The following is a 22518-nucleotide window of genomic DNA, read 5'->3' on the forward strand; positions in this document are numbered from 1 at the left end:
ACAAGTCAATCAAATTCTCTATCGGAAGATGATAGTTCAGTCATATCCAGTGTCGGATCATATCCTCCAAACCATAGATACCATAATGCAAGAGACAGCGATGATGAAGCTGAAGAGTATGGGGACAGTGACATGGATGATTTTGCTGACTCAGATGATGAAGATGATTATGGTGACTTTGATGAACACACTGATGGTAAGATTTCTTACCAGGAAGTGTGTTCTAAATCGGTTATAATTGCATCGATGGAGTCGAGGACAGAAAGTCTTGCAGCACAAGTAACAAATGAAGAAGTAGAGAGTCGTATGGTGAAGATTCGACCACCTGATGAGGAAGTCGAGCCGTTTGGATCAAAAGGAAATGCAAGAGACAGAAATGGTTATATTAATTCGGTGTTCAACCCCATAGAGAATATTACTCAGTGGAAAGCAGCGAAAAAATCAAAAAGGGCGCATCAATTGACCCAACAGAAGGAGAACTCAGGTACCAACTTTGAAGCGCCTCATATATCTTTTAGCTCCAAATCAATGTTTAATCCAAAATCTAATCAAGTGAAGACGGGCAATCAAGAAATAGCAGTTGATGCAAGCCTTTCAAACTGGTTGGCTTCTCCTCCCAAAACCATGGTCTCCAAGAAGACTAGTTTCAGCGGCCTTGAAACCGTAACATCTGGGATGACCATGTCGGACGGCTCTAGTCCCCTTAGCAACTTTGAAGATAGACCAATTTTAGGTGCATTGACGATGGAGGAGCTGAGGCAAATTTCAGCGACTCCCTCGCCAAAACAGTCTCCCAGTCGAAGCCCAGACGAGATGCCCATTATAGGCACTGTTGGGACCTACTGGGATCACTTGGCTTCTTCAACAATATCCGGTTCAGCCTCTTCTTACAAGTACAGAGAAATGAGAATGGGATATGTTCTACATTGACAATAGTAAATCAGCACCCTACAAGCCGTCAAAGTTCAGACAAATGTATAGAGCATTGCATCCTAGTACAGCTGGTGAGATGGTTTTCGGTTGTTTCTATATTTTTGAAGTTTCTTACTGTGTGGATTCTTTACTTGGACTTGTGTATACATATTTGATTTGATTTGTTTGATTTTTTCCTTATATAATTATCATTTGATTTGTCTGTTGTACTCTTTATATCACTGCAATTTAGTCAATTGTTCTTTTGCCCCCCATCATTTTTGGGGTAGGTATTAGAAGTTCTTTCCAATTTATGTTGTCAAAACGATATGTTCTATGTTTCAACCCTGCGATGAACAATATTTTATTTATTTATTTACGTGAGCACCCTTTGATAGACTTGAAAATTTGATCAAACTGGTTGACATTGGACTTCAATTGATTGGTAAAAAAATGTTTGAATTCAATATGATAACTTAACAAATCAAATTTAAACTTAATTTTTTGTTTGATGAATTTTCCAACTCAGTTTGGTCTCGATTCAATTACAAAAGTCATAATAAAATATATACTGATAAACTTCTTTAAAAATGTAAAGGATAAACATTATATTCGATCCCTTAAGTTTTCGTTTAAAATTATTTTAGTCTCTCAAGTTCATTATTCACTTTAGCATCCCTAGATTTTAATTTTTGTCTCAATTTGATCCCTCCAATCATTTTTGGCGAAAATATAGCCGGAGTTTGACTTTTGGAAGGTAAAATGATCAATTTAAGTTTGATTTTATCAAATTAATCCTTTTTAAAAAATGAAACCATTTTTTTTATATACTTTTATATGGTATGATATTATTATATTGTATGAAAAATGAAAACATTAAACTCCTGTAAACATAATATTAATATATTGTTTAACTTAAAATAAAGGAGTCTCTCTCTCTCTTTTTCATTTTCAAAAGTGGACAAAAAATATCAAAATTATAATGAATTTATTAAATTTATCTAATCTAAAAACATCTTTAAAAAATCTAAGTTGGTTCTTTAATCTTGGGAGTTAGAGATATGTCTAACAAAATTGAATCTTAACAATATTGTTAAATATTAACAGCTACGATCTTGTAAAAAAATTGGTGGAATGTACTTTTTTTAGTTAGATTATTTGATAAATTTCCAATATATATAAAATTCATTTTAAGAGGTTTTCTAAATATATAGTCCCACTTTATAGAAAACCTCTTAGAATAAATTTTATACGTGTAAAATCCACCAAAGAATTTAGTTAAAAAGCATAATCTATCAATTTTTTGTTTGTAAATCTAAAGAAATAAAGAATTATTCACTTAGTTTCTTTCTTATTATATTTTCATATTAGATAAATTTTATAAAATTTATTCATAATTAAGATTTTATTTAACTACTAAAACAAGTATTGTTTATTTTAAGTTAAGCAATATATTATTATAATGTTCACAAGATTTCAAGGTTTACATTATTCACATAAGATAATTACAACATATTAGCATAAAAAATATAAAAAAAAGTTATTTTTTTTTGTGTGAAAAAGGATTAATTTGATAATTTTATGAACTTAAGAGACTAAAATGATAAATCAAATTTATTGATATTTTACCCTCCAAAGATTCAAAATCCGACTACATTTTCGCCAAAAAATGATAAGAGGGACCAAATTAAGATAAAAGTAAAGTTTAAGGATGCTAAATCCAAGAAATGAATTTCAGAGACTAAAGTGATTCTGAACGAAAACTTAAGGGACCAGATATAGTAATTACTCAAATGTAAAATTATACTTTCTCTTAAAAAAAATTGAAAATTATACTTACATCCCCTTCAAAGATTCTCCGTGTACAGCTGACCTTCTTCTGTCAAAGTTTGGATGAAAAATGCTGACATTAGCAAACGAAATCACATAAAAATTTCAATTTTTGTGTTTATAAAGTAATAAATCTAACATCTATACATGGAGTGAGATTCACATCATCCTATTTTTTTCTTTATAAGTATAAAATTATTACACAAAAATATTAAATAAGGGATAAAATTAACACATTACATAATTAATTTGCTAACATCAGTATTTTTCGTTCAAACTCTAACAAAAAATCAGTGGGGTGTAAGTTGTGTATAGTAGAGAGAATAAGTATAATTTTATAATTTTTTTAGAAAAAAAATATAATTTCATATTTTTTAAAAAATATAAATATAATTAATTTTAAAATATATTTAAAAATATTAAATTACTCGAATTTGATGGCATTTATTAAATGCGTTTCGACTCAAATGGATTTGTAGCTTTTGGATATGTGGTTGGATGGTTTCGGCTTTTACACCCAACAACTGTAAATCAAAATCTGTCTTTGTTTCAAATGCCATCATTGCGATTGATTTGTCTCTATCTCTAGAGAAAAAAGGCCCACTTGGGAGAAATCATCAAAACCAAAAACGCCGTGGGCAGTGTTAAGGTGTTCCAAGTTTACTGATAGTACTCCTCAAGTTTAGGCGGTTCTATAATTTTATAGACAAAATATTATGCATTATTGAATATGGTATTTCTTTGGCTCATGTTAAATGTGTTATATTTTATAATTTCATTTATTATATTTATTCGTTAACAACATATCTATTCAATTAATAATTTTTATGTTGATAATAGAACGATATCTCCTTCAGTACGATAATATTTTAAAATCCAATTTGAGTCGGTCAATTGGCCTCCAGTAGGACAGTTACTTGATTCATAAAACGATTCAATCCAATTCATAAAATCGGACTGATCTCAAAGTCGTTCAATTTTTTTGAAAATCGTAGATTGAACTGGTGACTCGGTAATCAAAATTTCATTAATCAAAAAGATGGTTAAGGGATATCAAATTCCAGCTACAAAGGTGAAATAAACTATTGCTGAAATTAAAGTGTGGAAGGGATGGCTGAAATTCAAAGTTAGCGTCAAAGTTGGTATGATTTAGAGAAGGGAAATATGGATGAAGTTAGATGGGGCGATATGATGAAACTAAAATGGGTAAAAAGGTAGTGGAATTAGCACAAGTAAATGTTAGGAAAATGGGTGACTTTGTGGGATAAATTAAGGTTAATTAACCTGCAGCCGGCACAGTAAAGTCAACCTTTTGAATCGCCACCATTTAATTTATATGCTGCAAAAAGTATATTACTTTATTAAAATGCAATCACATCATATACTTTATTTGACTTGACCAAATCCTAAATAAATCCCTAACTGAAAAACTAGGGATTCAAATGCTATTGGAAACATAGAACTCAACATAATTTATATAAGTGTATTATGAGTTGATAATAATAAGTTCATAATGCTTAATATTTTGAAATTTAAACGCAGCAAACTTATGTGGCAGTTTGATTTTCTTAGTTGGTTTAGCTTGTAGGGAGCGTTTACAATAACTTCTACTTTTATGATGGAAATAAGTTGTAAAAAAACAGTTACAAGTTAAACAGTAGTAAAAGTTGAAAGTACAAAAAAATTTGAGGTTTGAGTGTTTAGAAAAACGATTTAATACTTACAATTATACCAATACACTACAAAAGTGAGTTACTTACAATTTTGAGTTTAAATCAATTTAATCTAAACAGTTGAACAGCAGAAAGTATAAAACAAAAATATATTTTTTAACTTATTTTTAACAAGCTGACAAGTATTTATTCTAACTATTTGCGAGCACCACATTAATCAATCCTAATAGTTCACATATCATAAAACACAAATTCTAGTATAATAATCATAGACGAATCATAAAAGAGATAGTCAAGGACCAAAATCATCTCTAATTATGAATATACCACAGATGGGTGGGGTTGGGGTTGAGAGTGGTGGGGTATGGTGAGAATGACATGACCCACAAAAATTCGTTGTGTTTTTGGTATGCGTGATGATAGTTTGAAGTTGTGTTTTTTTTAATCATTATCATTATATTATAGTGAGTCCACCTTTTCTGGCTCTAACAACAGAACAATATGTTTTTTTTTTTCTAATGGTAGTTCAGAGGAATTGAATTGAATAGGGGTGATGGGAGCTAAAATGTCAACTCTCACATACTATTAACAACAATTTTGGTGACATAAATGCTTAGCCCTCAGACTTGAAAGCTTTGTTCAGAAGATATGGACACAGGGTATGGTCTCAAGTTCCGAAAGATTCCAATTTAAAGCAGGAGTTCGGTTAGTTCCCATGATGAACATTAGTAGTTTGAGGTGTATGGATCATTCTTCCTCAGGATTTCCTTTCAACTAGCACTATGAAAAAGAGGGGCCCATCTGTTTTCCGTTTCTTTCTTTTTTATTCTCAACGAGAACAGGAGAGAAATATGCACACCTTCTTAGTCTTATGAACATGTTGAACTAGAAACAAACATACCAGAATCCAAAGCAAGAGTAGGTGTTATATGTGTGTGTGTGTGTGTATATATATATAAATCAAAGCTACCATCATCTTTTGACTAAGTTTGGGTTCTGTAAAATTTCTGGGAATTCATCATTTTTCTACTATATGAAGCATGATAAATAGGCAAATGAAGAATTACCTTGATCGGAAAAGCAGGCATGAGTGAGTCCCAGAGAGCTTTCCTCTTCTTTCTTCATATTTTTCTGCTACCTTTGTTCCCTTTAAAAGCAGCATCCTCGGCAAGAGCAGAAGCAGAGGCACTTGTCAGGTGGAAGACCACCTTATCACCATCTCCTTCTCTCAATTCATGGTCCCTCAGCAACCTCAGAAACCTTTGCAGATGGACCGGCATCCAATGCAATAATGGAACCTCTGTTTCTGAAGTTAACTTATCAGGTGCAAATCTGGCTGGCAGTTTAAACCAGCTTGATTTCACCTCATTGCCAAATCTTACAAGCTTCAATCTCAATGGAAATAATTTCAACGGGTCAATTCCAGCTGGTATTGGCAGGTTCTCCAGGCTCACTTTCTTGGACCTGAGCAACAATTTGCTGGACGATCTCATCCCACCAGAGATTGGTAACCTGACAGAGATTCAGTACATTAGTTTCTACAACAACAATCTCATTGGTGAAGTTCCTTATCAAATTAGCAATCTTCAAAAGGTACAGTACTTGGATTTCGGTTCCAATCTCCTGACAACTCCTGATTGGTCTAGATTTCCGGGCTTCCCTCTGTTGAGACGCCTCAGCTTTTATTACAATGAACTCACTTTGGGATTTCCAGGTTTTATAACCAGTTGTCCGAACCTTACTTATCTTGATTTGTCACAAAACCACCTGACAGGTCAGATTCCTGAATCTGTTTTCAACAATCTTCTCAAGCTTGAATATCTAAACCTCTCTGCGAATTCATTTGAAGGGCCTTTGTCTGTGAATCTTACCAAGCTATCAAGGTTGAAAGATCTTCGGTTACCAAACAACTTATTCTCTGGCTACATTCCTGATTCTATCGGCCTGATATCTAACCTGGAAATTCTTGAACTGTTTAACAATTCATTCCAAGGAGATATTCCAGCTTCCTTAGGTCAACTCAAGAATCTTCAGTGGCTGGATCTCCGGATGAATGACCTGAATTCCACAATTCCCCCTGAGCTTGGCCTGTGCATTAACCTGACCTACTTAGCTTTAGCCCAGAATTCACTAACTGGACCTTTGCCTTTATCCTTGTCAAATTTGATCAACTTGTCGGAGTTGGGACTGTCAGATAATAGTCTTTCTGGTGATATCTCACCATTTTTTATCAGCAATTGGACCAAGTTAACATCGTTGCAGCTGCAAAACAATCGTTTCACTGGAGAAGTTCCACCTGAAATAGGCCTGCTGACCGACCTCAGGTATCTGTTTCTGTATAATAATACGTTTTCCGGTTCCATCCCACCAGAGATAGGAAACCTAGAAAACTTATTGAACCTAGACTTTTCAACCAACCGATTTTCAGGTGCAATACCTCTGACAATCATGAACCTAAGAAATCTTTCAATCCTTAACCTCTTCTCTAACAATCTTACTGGAACAATTCCAGCCATGATCGGAGATTTGACGTCACTACAGGTTCTTGATATCAACACTAACCAATTAAGTGGGGTGCTGCCAGAGTCCATCTCTAACCTCAGTAGTCTGGCAACCCTGTCTGTGTTTACTAATAATCTTTCAGGCATCATCCCTCAGGAGTTGGGAAGAAATAGCCCCCAGTTAGCCATTGTCAGCTTTTCCAATAACAGCTTCTCCGGGGAACTGCCCCCTGGATTATGCAGTGGCTTTAGCTTAGATCAGTTTACAGTGAACAACAACAGGTTTTCAGGGCCTTTGCCAGATTGCTTGAAGAACTGCTCGAGCTTAAACAGAGTGCGGCTGGAAGACAACCAATTTTCTGGAAATATTTCCGAGGCATTTGGGATTCATCCAAAACTTGAATTCCTCTCTCTCAGTAGAAATCAGTTTACGGGCCAACTTACACCGAAGTGGGGACAATATGAACAACTCACCAATCTTCAGATCGATCACAATAGAATATCTGGAATGATCCCTGCTGAGCTAGGGAATCTGACAGAGCTGCGTGTTCTTGCCTTGGATTCAAATGAATTAACAGGTGAAGTTCCCATTGAACTGGGAAATCTGGACCAACTGTTGAATCTCAATCTAAGCAACAATCAGTTGACTGGAGAAATTTCCCAAACCATTGGCCAATTGACAAGGCTCCAATATCTTGATTTGTCAGGAAATAAATTCACAGGAAATATTCCAGCAGCCCTTGAGAATTGTGAAAGCTTGCAAAGCTTGAACTTGAGGAATAACTTCTTATCAGGGAACATCCCTACTGAACTTGGAAACTTGATGAGGTTGCAGTACTTGTTCGACCTTAGTAACAATTCATTTTCGGGGAGGATTCCACCATCACTAGGGAAGCTTACCTCTTTGGAAATTCTGAACCTGTCGCACAACAATCTTTCAGGCAGAATTCCTGCAGAATTATCTGGAATGATTAGTCTGAGAAATTTTGATTTCTCCTACAACAGGTTGTCTGGTCCAATCCCATCTGGTAATATATTCAGCAATGCACCAGCAGAATCATTCAGTGAAAACTCTGGTTTATGTGGAGCTGCAGCAGGATTATCTCCTTGTGAAGCAACCTCTTCAACTCCCAAGTCAAAAAATAAGGGGACAAAGATTGTTATTAGCATCATTCTTCCTGTTGTCAGCCTCATAGTTCTGGCAACCATTATTGCTGGATTTCTCATTCATCAGAGGAGAACCAAGAAATATGATGAAGAAGCCAAGAGTACAACCAAAATTCAGGATTCTGAATCACTCATTTGGGAAAGAGAAGGGAAAGTTATGTTCCGGGATATTGTCCAAGCAACTGAAGATTTTAGTGAGAAATACTGCATTGGACGAGGAGGATTTGGAAGTGTTTACAGGGCTGATTTGCCAACAGGACATATTGTAGCAGTCAAAAGGCTCAACATATCAGATTCAAGTGATATACCACTGGCAAATCGTCATAGTTTTGAGAACGAAATTCGGACTCTGACGGAAGTGCGGCATAGAAACATAATCAAGCTCTTTGGATACTGCTCCAGGAAAGGGTTGATGTACTTGGTCTATGAGTATGTTGAGAGGGGTAGCTTGGGAAAAGTCTTGTATGATGATGAGGAGGCCTTTGAGCTGAACTGGGCAAGAAGGGTGAATATTGTCCGAGGATTGGCTCATGCACTTGCTTATCTCCATCATGACTGCTCCCCAGCTATTGTGCACCGTGATGTATCAATAAACAATATTCTACTGGAGTCCGAGTTCGAGCCACGTCTCTCGGATTTTGGCACAGCAAAACTACTGACTTCTGATGCATCAATTTGGACAACAGTTGCAGGCTCTTATGGTTACATGGCACCAGGTAATGAAGTAATCTACATTTTCTACTTAGATAAAGCAAGCATTCTATGCATGTGATGCCTCTGTTAGCATTTCCTAGCTTCTCTTTCCATATAAATGACAAGTTTCTTCCTCTAAAAATGCAGAGCTAGCACTCACCATGAAGGTGACAGTGAAATCTGATGTTTACAGCTTTGGAGTGGTGGCCTTGGAAGTTATGATGGGAAAGCACCCAGGGGAGCTCATATCTTCACTATCAGCAAAAGCAGCACTGCAAAGTGATTCGGATGTGCTCGTGAAGGATCTGCTCGATCAACGGCTTCCGCCTCCCACCGGCCAAATAGCAGAGGAAGTGGTGTTCGTAGTCACCATGGCATTATCATGCACACGGGCTACACCAGAATCACGGCCTAACATGCGGTTTGTTGCACAAGAGTTATCAGCTTATACTCAGCCTTACCTGCCAGAGCCACTGGGAACAATAAAAATAAGCAAACTAACAAATTTCTCAAAGTAGGATTCGGTGATTTGCGTGAGTTTGTAATAATCTACACTTGCATTGTACAGCACACAATAATTAAGTGGAGATTATGTAATCATTAGGTAACAATGAGTGTTCATATACTTATATTTACGGCAAAACTCTTCGAACACCTATTACAAACGCCTCTAAATTCTCATTGTTGTAGAAAGGCCAGCAAACCAGAAACCAACCCTCTTAAAATACTAGGAAACATCTCCTTCCATTCTTCTCCAAAACCAATCTTGTCTCCACATATCCTACACGATCAATTCCGATTTCATATTGTTCAAGTGTTTGAACTCAATCATACTTATAGCACAAACACATCAACACGAACACGATAGAAACATAGAGATACCAGATAATTAACTATTTACGCGATCATAAATAGGAGGAATTAAAGATAAGTTATATACCTCATCGACATGCAGACAAGGAGTTCATGGCGTAAACAAGCCAGACATGGCAGCTAGACATTAATGAAAATTCGATGTAGGAAGAGATTAGAGGAAAAGGGTTTTAATCAAGACTTCACAGAGAAGTTCAGAGTGTGTGTGTGTGTTGGGGGGTGGTGGGGAGGGGGGGGTTGAGCTTCCATCAGCGCATAGAAGAGGAGTTCTGTCTGTGTTATATCCTTAATTAATTCAAAATTTCTGTGATAGAAATATTTTATTCTTTCGGTACTTCAAATTATAATAATTTAATATAAAATATAATAAAAAATATTATTTTATTTTTTGGTATTTTTTTTAAAAAAATATTTGAATCTTGATTAGTTATTAAATTTTTAAAAGTAGAATTTTGTCATATTTTATAATTTTTCTAAAAAACTTTAAACCTTCGCTCTCATTTTGTTTTTCTTTGAAATATCTATTTTAAACTTTTGTTTCATATGAATGTCTCTCTCTTTTTGTTTTTATATGAAATATCTATTTTAAACTTTTGTTTCATATGAATGTCGAAAAACTAAATAAATATTCCACAAGAATTATTATTTTAAAAGTTGTATTTTAATAAATATTGAGAGTTTTTTTTAATCTTTGTAATTATTCACAAACTACAATATTAAAATAAAAAAAAATTGAAAAAAAAAGATAATCTCAATAATTTTTTTACATTTAAGTAATCCCTCTAATGGAATACCATATTATATTATCTCATAGCAAATTATACATACCATACATTGAACCAAATAGCAAACAATGCTAATGGAATTAATTATCATTTCATTTTCTATCCCACTCAATCCTATCATGTTTAATCCTATTACATGAATCAAATCAAACCTTAATTAATTAAACGGTTTTACGATATATATATTTTAATTTTTGAAATAAAGAGTATAGAATAGTTAGTATATAGTCATTTTATTGAATAATAGGTAAAATTCAATTTGCAGTGTGATTTCGAAATGAGTCTCTTTAATTTGTATGCATAATCGGTTGTATATGATTGAATTGGACAATGCGAATTCTCTCATCTTTGGGCATAACGCACATCTCGTAAACATACCCAGAAAACAGAGCAAAGGTTTAGTAAAGGTAACCTTATTATATTCACAGACCCCATATTACTAAATCATGGGTCCTCATAATCGTTGGTACAAAATGAGGCTTTGAGTATTGAATCAGAAACATATTCTGGGGGAAGAACTGGCTTCATTTCCCAACCAAAATTCCTCACTGAGCCTAGCTCAGACGCCGCAAATGAAGAAGGAATACGAATCTGAGACAGTAAAAAAGAACTAAGATTTGAGGAACACACAAGCAGATGCCCACAAGAGTTTCGTCTAACAGAAGAACCAGAACCCACCACCCTTGTCAAGCTTACTCTAGTCCTATGCAAGGCTCGGTCATCCATGTATCAGTTTGGTCTTGCTAGTACTTAGAAACAATGGGGCCTATTCGTGCAGTTTTGCACGTTTTGGTGGTGGCGACTCTACTTTTCCATTGGGGTTTCCAGGAATTTCAGAACCAGGTATGTTTTGTTGCTGTTCCATCATCTGAGAATTTTCTCGTGAACCTGTGGCTGTATTAGCCGGATCACCTCCTTGACTGCTGTTATCAGCTTCTACTCCTGAATTGTCTCTGGCCCGCGAATTTTGAATGGCGTCTGTTTCTTCAGCAGAGGATGAAGCCCCCTTGAGTAAGTCCACACCCGACTTGCACTGCTTCTCAAACATCATCTGAAGATACCGCCCTTGTTCTTCTATTCGGAGCTGTAGATTTCTTTGAATCTGCAATTATAACCAGGTATAAAGGTAGGAAGACAAGAATAGTGCATCATCTCCTGTTACCACAAACAGCTAGAGCCATAGAGAAATCATGTCTACTTCACCTATAAACACATAAACCTGAAAATCAGTATCTTGGCTTCACTAAGCTACATTTCTTAAGGCTGCATCACTGATAATCAGGAAGCTATCAAGCAAGAGAAGAGCATTACAGCTCTTTATGATAATTTATTATTATCCATGCTGTGGATAGCAGAACAGGCGCACTAGAGCTTATATTTCTATAGGTTTCAATAGCACTAGCAAGATCAACTTCAATGCAATAAGTTAGGAATTTGCAGGTTTTGGCATGCATCAGAAAGGTAGATACTCCATCCGCATATCAACTTAACCATTTATCTACATATTGTTCTTCCCATAACATGTGACCTACTCACTAGACCAACTCAAGATCACCCAACAGTCGAATAACAAATTTCAGAAAGGACAAGGTCTTACCTCAAGTTGTTCGTGAAGCCTCTTCTGGACTTCCATCTGCAACCTCAAAGCTTCGGTGATCTCAATACCTCTGTTCCAAAACCAGATATGCACAACAATCAGCTGGAAAATATATGGTATAGAGCAGCTTACTTTAGATATCAACATATGAACCACTGCATTTTTTCCAAGATGCCATTCCTCAAATTTTCATACGCAGTGTGTCTGACCCAGTTAGCACTTTCAATAATCAAGATCCAAAGAAGAGAAACCAAACTTACGTTTTTAAGTCAAGTGATGAAAGTTCTTCAATGGAGGCCGATTTTCTCTCAGAAGATCCTGCAATAGAAAAGATGGCTTCCTTTTCAGGTCACAACAAAAGATTAATACTGTTTATGTGATTTCAGAGCATATCAGGTAAACCCATAGTCTTTTTCAATCACTTTGAGTTATGAGAATTCAAACACAATGTAGCCGGGGGGAAAAAAGAGAAACAAATAAGAGGCCAGAAAACAATAATGCTGGAACGGGAGGGTGGAAGATTCATGGGCAAGTTTCAGAAAATCTTTTTCTATTTGATAGAAAGTGGGAACCACATGAGGAACCTAGTAACAAAAACTACCAGAGGGGCACAATTGAGGAAATCAAAGCAAAAGTGCACTTTGAAATAGGCTTGTCAAAGACAATGCATCATCATCACGAAAACTGCACGTTTCAGAGTCACAAAAGTGACTGAACCAAATCAATGAGAAGTATAGGTTTAAAACTGATTATGTCAGAACCAAAAATTGATTAGAAATCATCTTAGCGAGGTGAAATCAATTATTCTTTCATTACAAGTCATGCTAAAAAAATAGAGTCAGTTAAATGACATGCTCGTGTATAATTATCTAGAATGTTGAATTCAAGAAAACATCAAAAGGACTTGTGTACTCTTCTAAGGACGAATCAGGAGAATCAAAGGAAACTAACTACATGCCCGCAACCAAAAGAGAAAACAGAAGGAAGACGAGAAGAAGCTGTTGGCCTTTATGGGGTTGAAAGAAAGCAGTATCTCAATCAAAACAAACTAACTATATGCCCGCAACCAAAAGAAAAAACAGAAGGAAGACGACACAAAGCTATTTGCCTATATGGGGTTGAAAGAAAACAGTACCCCCATGATAGGTTTTCTTCCTATGGCAGCACTGTTTCTTCAGGTGTAGCTGGAGGCTGTTGGGATATATGGGTTGCATTGAGATATGTGGAAAAAGAGTGCACTCAGAACAAAGGAAACGGGGAAAAAGCAATTTCACTCTCCTGATATGATAATTACTGGCACTAGCTGCACCTTTATCTATTTTAATCTTATAGTATTGATGGGAGAATGATGAAGTAAGACTAATCTGAAGACAAGACAGCAAAAGAATTGGAGCAAAAGACAGGATATTGTCGCGCACCTTCCATGGTCTCAGGTTTGTATCTAGCCGTACGGTACTTCTGTAGTTAAGAAACAAATTTCATATTTAATAAAAGATAATAAATGCAGGTCAAGATAGATATAGATCAATAACACAATCATAGGTAATACACACCTGTAGGTGGCTTTTAACATGATAGATTGTCAAACCTTCAACTTTCATTAGCTTCAGCACACCTTTGGGAGTAGCTCCTGCCATAAAAATTGGAGTAATTGGAGCAAATGGTGGGCTCGTGATTTTTATCTAGATCTTTTTTCAAAGCAGTTAAGCAAGAGAGAAACCTACTTTCACTTCCACCAAGTTTGTTGACAGCCTCCACAAAGGCCTCATGAAGTTCAGGTGTCCAACGCATGCGTTGCTTTGCTGGAGCAGAACTGGTGGAGGGTGACTGAACAGCAGCATTGCAAGTTTCTCCAGGTGTAGCTGGAAGCTGTTGGGATACATGGGGTTGCACTGAGATACTTGTTGACTGTCTGGACATTTGATGCAACAACTAAGACGCAGGAAAAAGACAGAAGTTACAAACAGTTCATGGTCTCTATTGAATGGAGAAAAATAGAATGCTTTAAAACTCATGCATAAAGGAATAACTCAACCTTGACATCTGGAGCTGCAACACTTGTATCAGCAAGAAGCTCATTCCAATCAGTCAAAGCATCATTATCAGTAATAAGCTGATCGGCCCAATCCTGCCAATCGTTCGGTCTATTGGGATCCTCAGAAGGAATGGCAACGGCACCAATGTTGCTACCATCAAGTTGACTATTCTGTACTGCGCCACTCACTGGAAAATCAAGAAAATCAGGTAGTGCATCCGTACACCACGATTCGTTATGATCTTTGTTATAATGACTGGATGCTGTCGACTGGAGAACCCCAGAATCAACAGAATGTGGTACTAGAACAGAAGACCCACTATTTGCTGATTGAGAAATGAAAGGGGGTTGTCTTGGATGCTTTTCTTGTTGTTGGCTGGATGAAAAATGAAGATCATTAGAAATTCCTGAAGATGAAGAAAATATATGTCCAACAACCCCACTGTTGGAAGACAATGGTGCAACATTAGGTACAGGATGTTGCATGACTCCCCTCTCCAGGAAACCCTGCTGGGTGTCGGAAAAATCCGGATATCTTTCATCTCTAGGATGCAGATGAACAGGCAAAGAAGAAGATAAAGCTCCAGATGCCCCACAGTTATTAAGTTGTCTTCCACCTGGTCTTTGAATCGATAAAGCTGGTTTTGTTTCCATTCTTGGCTGGTGTGCAAAAAAAAAAAGCAAGTATAAATTATGAAGAACCAACTCAGCTTCTTCAGTCAACTTTGCAGCCTGTGTTCCTGCATAACAGTATACTGACAAATTCATAACTAGAAGAGGTAAATTCGCTGCATATTAAACAGAAAATTCACAATCAATATTAACTTTTCTCTAAAGTTGCAGAAGTAGCAGCTTAGCTCTATGCAGATCATCCAGGCACAGAAATAATTTGTGACTAGTCAAGTTAGGTACAAGTTTTCACATTGATAGGACAATCCAATATGACAACATAAAACCCACTATTCCAATTCCAAAATGCAATGCAGCATGAAGCCAGAAAGTCAGAGCTGGAATGCTTTCATCTCTCCACCTGATTGCTCCTGAAATACATTTTAACTAAGTGTGGAGACGGAAAGCTTGCTCATTCTATTTCCAGCTGAGCAATGCGGTCTTGAAGCAAGTATAACGTAGTACAAGGTTCACACTTCGAAATGGATTTCTGGTCTGGTTCTATTCTACTAATGCCCTACTGTGCATTTCCATCTTCTAAGCTTAGCTATTCAAAAGGGGTTTATGACAACTAAACAGCTTGAACTCAACTTGAAAAAACTAAATCAAATTGTGTCAGGTGAGCCTAAAGAACAGTCTATTTTCTGATAACTGAAAACAAAACCAGCCATCTTCCTCCTAAAAGATGGCAAATAGTAGAACTGGCTCATGCACCAAAGATAAGTCAGATTAACTTCACCACAACAGCAATTAGGTGTAAAAACCTGATAAATGATGGATTTGTGGATAGATGGTATTTTTTCATCAGAGATTCGTTACAGAGGGCATTGGATCTCATGCAAGATATACCTTGAAGAAATTGTCATGTTGTCTCTGGCTTATAAGTAACATCCTGTTGCATTACTAGTACCAATTATGAACTCTTTAATTGACAATCTTGCAGGGCATCAGTTGGCAAATGAACTTAACCAGCAAGCAACAGTGCACCACACCCATTCAACTGTGAAACATGTTGTCCTTTATAGATCCGAAACATCAATTGGTACTAACTCAAAACACCTGATGAAATCAAATCTCGTACACCAAAAATCTAAAATAACAAGTTGTCAATCAACAGATAAGTTCTCACAATAAGAAAAGAAGGAAAAGAAAAATCCCACGTCCAAGCTACGAACAAGATCAAACCATCAACAACACATGCACACCCAACTTCAGAATTCAGAAATTCAAAGAACCCTAAAGAAAAGAAGAAGAATCTCAAAATCAATAAAAAACTAACGTGGGGTCATAAATCATGATTTATAAAATTCAAATTCAGAAACGCATAAACTTCAAGCGCATATAATTAAACTAAATCCCACCAGTTGGAGAAAAAACCACAAACGAACTCATAAAATCCTTACCTAAAACCACAGAACAATCAGTAGCCGAGAATGGAACAGCTCCATCTCGAGCTATTGAGCCGACAAAAACTAGGCCACAGCTCAATAAACACCGAGCTATCTCTACGTATAGGGGGTTGCAAGTGTGTCGGCCGGAACGGAGAGTTGGGTCTGTAGACCGGGGGGGTTTCCGTCACCGGCGAGTGGTCAATAGAATTGAACGGTGGAGGAGTGCGCCTTTTCTTTTGCTGCCTCTTGTATATGGGTTTTGGCTTCTTCCAAATTTTTATGCTCCAGATCTTCGTCACGCGCCCTCTTGGAGCGTGTCTCGTTTGCCCCCTTTATTTGTTACTTTCACTTGGGTTAATTAATATATTATATTTTTTTTTATCCTTTTTTCTAGTTTCTTATTTTTTAGGCCTGAAAACTTGTTTTCGACTCAGATAATGTATTTTTTACTGTCGCTTGGGTTAATTAATATATTTTATTTTTTATCCTTTTTTGTTGGTTTCATAATTTTTTAGACCTGAAACTCATTTTCGACTCAGATAATGTTTTATAAACTAGTATGCCAGTTGTGTGTACGCAACTAATTTTAAATTTTAAAAATTAATTATAGTCTTTAAGAATTAAATTAAATAAAAGATATTAAATGTTTAAAGATTAAGCTTATATCATTGATTGTGTATTAGTGACTTTTAGTAAACATTATAATCTATGTAACGTAATTTTTCTAATACAACAATATATTGGTTTTCTCTTCTTCTACTACAATAATGGACCCGCTAATAAATAATTTTGCAAGTATATTTCAATAAATTTGCCCTGCCCTTAAATAATGATCGGATATTTTCTTTTACTTAGAAAAAAATATAATCTATTTAGTAAAATTCAATATTTTCTCTTTTTATTTCTTTATTTGTTTGGAAAATGTGTTTTTTAACCTTGGAAGCCGGCGATGAGTTCAATGAGGTGAAAAAGATGCAAGTGTAGAGGGATGGGGGAGTGTGGGTCATGTGTGTGGGACCCGCACTACCAGATAGTGGCTTGTGACTGGTCAGTGGGAGGGAGTGGCAGTGCCTCTCTTCATCTCCCCACCCCCCATTTGGAATTGCGTCTTATAATTCATTGTTTATGCATTAATAATTTGTACATAAGCTCTGCCCTCTCATTATTTTATAGAGAGAGAAAGAAGAATAATAAATAAATATATATATGTATATATATGGTGGTGTTTGAGGTGGGTTAAAGGGCAATTGGTGATGCACCCCTTTTTGTTGCCTTCTCTGGTTTCTTCTTCTACATTTGGCATAAGAGAGTGGTCCTACTGAGAGAGGGTTGTGCTGACACGAGTCCACCATGTAATGGGGTTGATTATTACAGCTTCAATTACCCATCTACCACTTTGGTTGAGTGTGTTTGTGTCGGGTCATTTTCCAATACAGAATACAATTCCTATTCCATTACATTACAGCAAGAGGAAATCAAATCAAGGTTACTCATGTGGTCATGGAGTTTTGATTAGCCAGGAAGACGGGGGCGGCTGTTGGATTACCAGCTCTTACCAAAAAGCCACCCCGAATCCAGTTCAAAGAATCAAATCTTCTAAAGAGATTCTCAAATCTGAATTTCTCTTCATAATTTCAACTCCCCTCAAATGGATTAGCCTCTCGCTATCTCTATATCTTCACAAGGAAAACATTATATTCCACCACTTACAAGGCCGCCATGGCACTGAAAGAGGGGATTCTCAAATTAGATGGGGTTAAGCATTGGTGATTCTACAACACTGCACTACAAAATTCTCATCTAAACTAGTTTTGATCAAATTGAACTAATTGTCTGTCTTACTTGGATATTAATCATATTTGCTGTATAATATGATTAGCTCTGGACTGACCCAAACTGAAGCTAAAACTTTGCACCAGCAGACCTATCACTACCCATCCATGCGGATCGGGATCAAAACAAGGAATATACTTATTTCAGTCTATGATGCAGGGAAGTGCCTGGACAACAAGTCACTTCATGCGATCCCATCAAGAACCTAGATTACACGACAACCCAATATGACAATCCCACAAAGCGCTTGTTACTATTGCATTGTCCACCACCCAAATTATAATCAAACATTATCTGGAATGCTACACAGAATCAACTTCACTTAACAAGAAAAGCAAATGAGATTAATGCCTCAAAAATAAGGTAACTGGTTAATTTTTCAAAAACTCCCAAATAACATTCTTATCTCACTAAGATTCAACTTCACTTTATCAGCAAAATAGAGAAACAAGCACAAAATTTCAACAAATCCAAACTTCAACATCTAAACAATAGCATTGGCTGCACTAGCAATCCTAGGCCACAGATCAGCACACTCTTTTCCAATAGGACCCGTGATGGCAGAACCTACACAATGAAACCATAGGAGCAAGAATTATGAGTCGGGTATTTCAACATGTTTTCTATAAAGCATCTGAACATGGATGAAAAAGGCCTGTGCAAGTTACAGGAATGAGCATTACCTTTCATTTCACCCTTAGGATTCACAATGACCCCAGCATTATCTGTAGATGCAAAAAAGCCAAGAATCAGCAAACATCTATGTTCATGACTAAACAGATGAATAATCAGCACTACCCGACCCAGAAGACAAAAGACATCAAATCACGCAGAGACAGGAAGAATCACATGATTGGATGCGTGTAAAGAAAGACATGAAGCAGCTATAAAGTTAACAGGCAATCATATACTTTAACATTAACCTTATAACTTTAGCAATTTGTTCTCATACCTTGTGTACACGAAGCTTTTCAAGAAACAAAGCACAAAACAATAAGGGAGAAACTAAGTTCACTAGGACCAATCAGAAAAGTTAACTGGGACCATAGAGAAGGTGTATGCTTCATCATAAAGACAACAAATACGCAATTAAATACCGTCCAACTTTCACATAGGAACTAATCACAGGCGTAGTTTAATTATTATCAACGACCGTAGAATGGAGAAGCACAACAAACATGCAATACAAGAGAGACTGAAAATTGATTCATGAACTGATTGGGATGCTTGTATAAGCAGCAGATGTTAACATTCAAAGTTTCGACATATCATAGTTCAACAAAAGCAAATAAAAGCAATTTAAGTAACAAGCAGCAAAGCAAAACTTAGCAACGAAAACCTCGACAGAACATTAACACAATTGTTTTGCCCAATCAAACCGAGAAAGACAACAAATTGCAGAAAAGTAAGCTCGCAATAGTAACCGTACCCTCGAAGTACATGTAGACGCCGTCCTTTCTACGCCAAGGCTTGCGTTGTCGGACAATGACCGCGGGCATGACCTTCTTACGGAGATCGGGTTTCCCCTTCTTAACCGTGGCCATGACCATATCGCCGACGCAGGCGGAGGGAAGCCTGTTAAGGCGTCCCTTGATCCCCTTCACCGAAATGATGTAGAGGTTCTTCGCCCCAGTGTTGTCGGCGCAGTTTCGCCGCCACCGGAAGACCCAGCGACATCCTAAACTTGTTACCCGCCGTTCCTCCACGTCCTGATGTACGCAGATACACACACAAATACCATCAATAAACGCAGAGTTAAGAGATATAGAAGAAAATTAAAGGCATCAGAAGCACAATAGATGAACTGGAGTTGAATGATCGGAAACCTACCTCGCTTCGACATTTTGGCCTCCTCTCTCTACTCCTCTCTCCCTCGTCTGGAAATGAAAGCGGAAGAAACAAATAGGAGGCTGCTAGGGTTTTATATGGAAGGTTAAAACTTAAACGAGCGTGCCGAATCTGGGCTAGGGTTTTGTCGATGTTTATGGAGCTATTGGGCTGAACAATAGGTCCAATGACTAAATCTATTGGGCTTAATAATAGGTCAGAGTCCAAATCAAATCTCATTGGAGCTGATGCAATTATTAAGCCCAAGTTTATGTTTGGGCTTGGCCCAACTTTTCTTGTGTTGGGAAGTTAAAGTGATCAGTAGTGGACTCTATTGATTTTTAGTATAGATAATGACACTGTCTCCTTCTAAAATTTAGTATAATTATATATAAATATTTTATAGTTTAAAAATTATATTTAGAATTCTTATTATTTGTTTTATCTAAAATATAAGTTTTTTTATTAATTAAAATTTATTCAATTTGCTGATATTTGTAAAAAAAAATTGAATAAAAATTAATTTATTATTAATTGACTTATTAATTTTTTACTGTAGCTCAAATAAAATTTTTCGAACTAAAAATACCCTTATAAGAGTAAAAATATATATTTTCAAGTTGCATTATCGTATGAAGATGTATGAAGATAGTTTAAATTATAAAAGATTTGTTTGACCTATTATATGTCAATAACAAGTTAATTAAAAGTACATATAAATTTTCAGTTATTTTTTTATCAATATCAATGAATATATAAATTTAAACTAGTAAATGAGTATATTTATTAGAAAAAAATAAATATTAAATTTAATTTTTTAAATTATATAAAATGTATATATAATTATATCAAATTTATGAAAGAGTAATGTAAAATCAATTTTTTTAAATTATATAAAATGTATATATAATTATATCAAATTTATGAAAGAGTAATGTAAAATCATTTTTTAACATTAAACTTTTTATGGTTATTTTGTATTAATTTATATATATAATTTACAGAAAAAAGTTATATTTGAATTTTCAAGCATATATTTGACTGCCGCCGCACAAGTCGGCAGTTAATCAGCTGTGCAGTGGTAAGGAAACCAAAGCTATGCCCGGAACTTCATTCCTCGGCTCCCCCCTCCTCCTCTCGCCACCCTCCGCCACCGCCAAGCCCCTGCGCCACCAACCCACAATCAAAATGTCCCTCAACCCAAACCCCATCGCCGCCATCACAAAGCTCCTCTGGGGCCAGTCCCTCCCACCCAACCTCCTCATCTCCACCGCCCGCTCAGCCTGGTCCTCCGCCTGGCACCTCATGATGTCCCAGCTCGCCCAATCCGACCCCACAGGCGGCTACACCCGCCCCGCCTCCCAATTCCGCCGAACCACCGCCGACCCATCTCTGTCCCGCCGAAACCTCCACCTCTATGTCGGCCTCCCCTGCCCCTGGGCCCACCGCACCCTGATCGTACGCGCCCTTAAAGGCCTCGAAGAATCCATCCCCGTCTCAATCGCCGCCCCCGGCTCCGACGGATCCTGGGAATTCAGGAATAGCTCTATCCCCGACCGGAATAAGGATATCCTTGTTCCTAGCTTGGATAAGGCCAATGGCTGTAAAACCTTGAAACAGGTCTATAATCTGCGCAGGGGAGGATACAACGGAAGGTCCACTGTTCCAATGCTGTGGGATGCCGATCAGAAAGAGGTTGTTTGCAATGAGAGTTACGACATCATAGAATTATTCAATTCCGGTTTAAACGTGATATCAAGTAATCCGGGATTAGACCTTTCTCCTCCTCCATTGAAGAAAAAGATGGATGAGTGGAACCAAATTATCTATCCCAACATCAACAATGGTGTTTATAGGTACCTGTACAAGCTGTCGTGCAACCTCAATTCCTACAAACCCCCGATGATTCTCTTTTGTGTTTTTCTAACGAGTCATATGAATTTATTATATAGGTGTGGATTTGCACAAAGCCAAGAAGCATATGATAGCGCGGTAAACGAGCTGTTTAACACTCTAGACATGGTGGATGAGCATTTGGGGAGTTCAAGGTACTTGTGTGGAGATGCATTGACACTTGCAGATGTGTGTTTGTTTACAACTTTGGTAAGGTTTGATGTTGTGTACAATGTGCTATTTAAGTGCACTAAGAAGAAGCTGATTGAGTATCAAAATCTTCACGGGTATATGAAGGACATTTACCAGGTACAGTATGGTTCAGAAATTTGGAACTCGGTTCTGATTGTGGTAATTTTCCGAGATATTGTTGTTATTTGTATTTTGTTCTTGAACAGATTCCAAAAGTTGCAGCTACTTGTAACTTGGGAGCTATTATGGATGGATACTACAAGATGCTTTTCCCATTGAACCCGAGCAGCATCCGACCCACCATTCCTTCGGGCTGTGAACATGAAATGCTATGCAAACCTCACAACAGAGAATCCTTACCATGGGTTGAAAGAGATGTAGATGCGCTTGTTTCATAGAAGCCATTTGGTTATGTAGTTACACTCCTTAAGATGGGATGATAGACTGAATTCTTTTGGTACTGGATCATCAAATAACGAACATAGAAATAAACATTTATGTACATTATTTCTGAAAGAGATATAGCAGCGTAGCTCTACATATACATAAGCTCCAAGAAATTTCAGTTGCTAACAAGAGATCCCCAATTCAAAGTCTTGATGAGGATTTTTTTGTAGTTTTATAGCTTTGATTGGTGAAACTTTTAG

At 36.7% G+C, this 22518-nt stretch overlaps 4 protein-coding genes and 1 pseudogene across 6 annotated transcripts in view; 3 read left to right on the top strand and 2 right to left on the bottom strand.

Moving 5' to 3' along the window:
* The window catches only part of LOC105165670 (protein ecdysoneless homolog), a gene marked incomplete in the record, with an annotated part of 2467 nt that extends 1298 nt beyond the window's left edge, over positions 1 to 1169 (top strand). The window contains 1 exon segment of the mRNA XM_011084751.2: positions 1 to 1169. Coding sequence (XP_011083053.1) covers positions 1 to 930 — 930 coding nt within the window.
* Positions 5007 to 9384, top strand: LOC105165671 (MDIS1-interacting receptor like kinase 2-like). The gene is made up of 2 exons (XM_011084752.2): positions 5007 to 8799; positions 8924 to 9384. Exons 1-2 carry the CDS (start codon positions 5502 to 5504, stop codon positions 9292 to 9294), a joined length of 3669 nt encoding a protein of 1222 aa, XP_011083054.1. The 5' UTR covers positions 5007 to 5501; the 3' UTR covers positions 9295 to 9384.
* Positions 10832 to 16432, bottom strand: LOC105165672 (protein PHOSPHATE STARVATION RESPONSE 1). 3 transcript variants are annotated; one of them, XM_020694773.1, is made up of 9 exons: positions 16139 to 16432; positions 15585 to 15825; positions 14067 to 14806; positions 13756 to 13963; positions 13585 to 13661; positions 13450 to 13489; positions 12292 to 12349; positions 12032 to 12101; positions 10832 to 11536 (listed from the first exon to the last, which is right to left on the bottom strand). In XM_020694773.1, exons 3-9 carry the CDS (start codon positions 14718 to 14720, stop codon positions 11201 to 11203), a joined length of 1443 nt encoding a protein of 480 aa, XP_020550432.1. In that variant the 5' UTR covers positions 14721 to 14806; positions 15585 to 15825; positions 16139 to 16432; the 3' UTR covers positions 10832 to 11200. The 3 variants fall into 3 exon arrangements, with proteins under 3 accessions (XP_020550432.1, XP_011083057.1, XP_011083055.1); XM_011084755.2 differs by lacking the exon at positions 15585 to 15825 and having other exon boundaries at positions 14067 to 14726; XM_011084753.2 differs by lacking the exon at positions 15585 to 15825.
* On the bottom strand, positions 18282 to 19817 carry LOC105165673 (annotated as a pseudogene).
* The window catches only part of LOC105165676 (glutathionyl-hydroquinone reductase YqjG), a gene marked incomplete in the record, with an annotated part of 1968 nt that continues 281 nt past the window's right edge, over positions 20832 to 22518 (top strand). The window contains 3 exon segments of the mRNA XM_011084759.2: positions 20832 to 21642; positions 21739 to 21988; positions 22078 to 22514. Coding sequence (XP_011083061.1) covers positions 20885 to 21642; positions 21739 to 21988; positions 22078 to 22269 — 1200 coding nt within the window.

The sequence above is a fragment of the Sesamum indicum genome, linkage group LG6 (assembly GCF_000512975.1).
Source record: "Sesamum indicum cultivar Zhongzhi No. 13 linkage group LG6, S_indicum_v1.0, whole genome shotgun sequence".
NCBI classification, from domain to species: Eukaryota; Viridiplantae; Streptophyta; class Magnoliopsida; order Lamiales; family Pedaliaceae; genus Sesamum; species Sesamum indicum.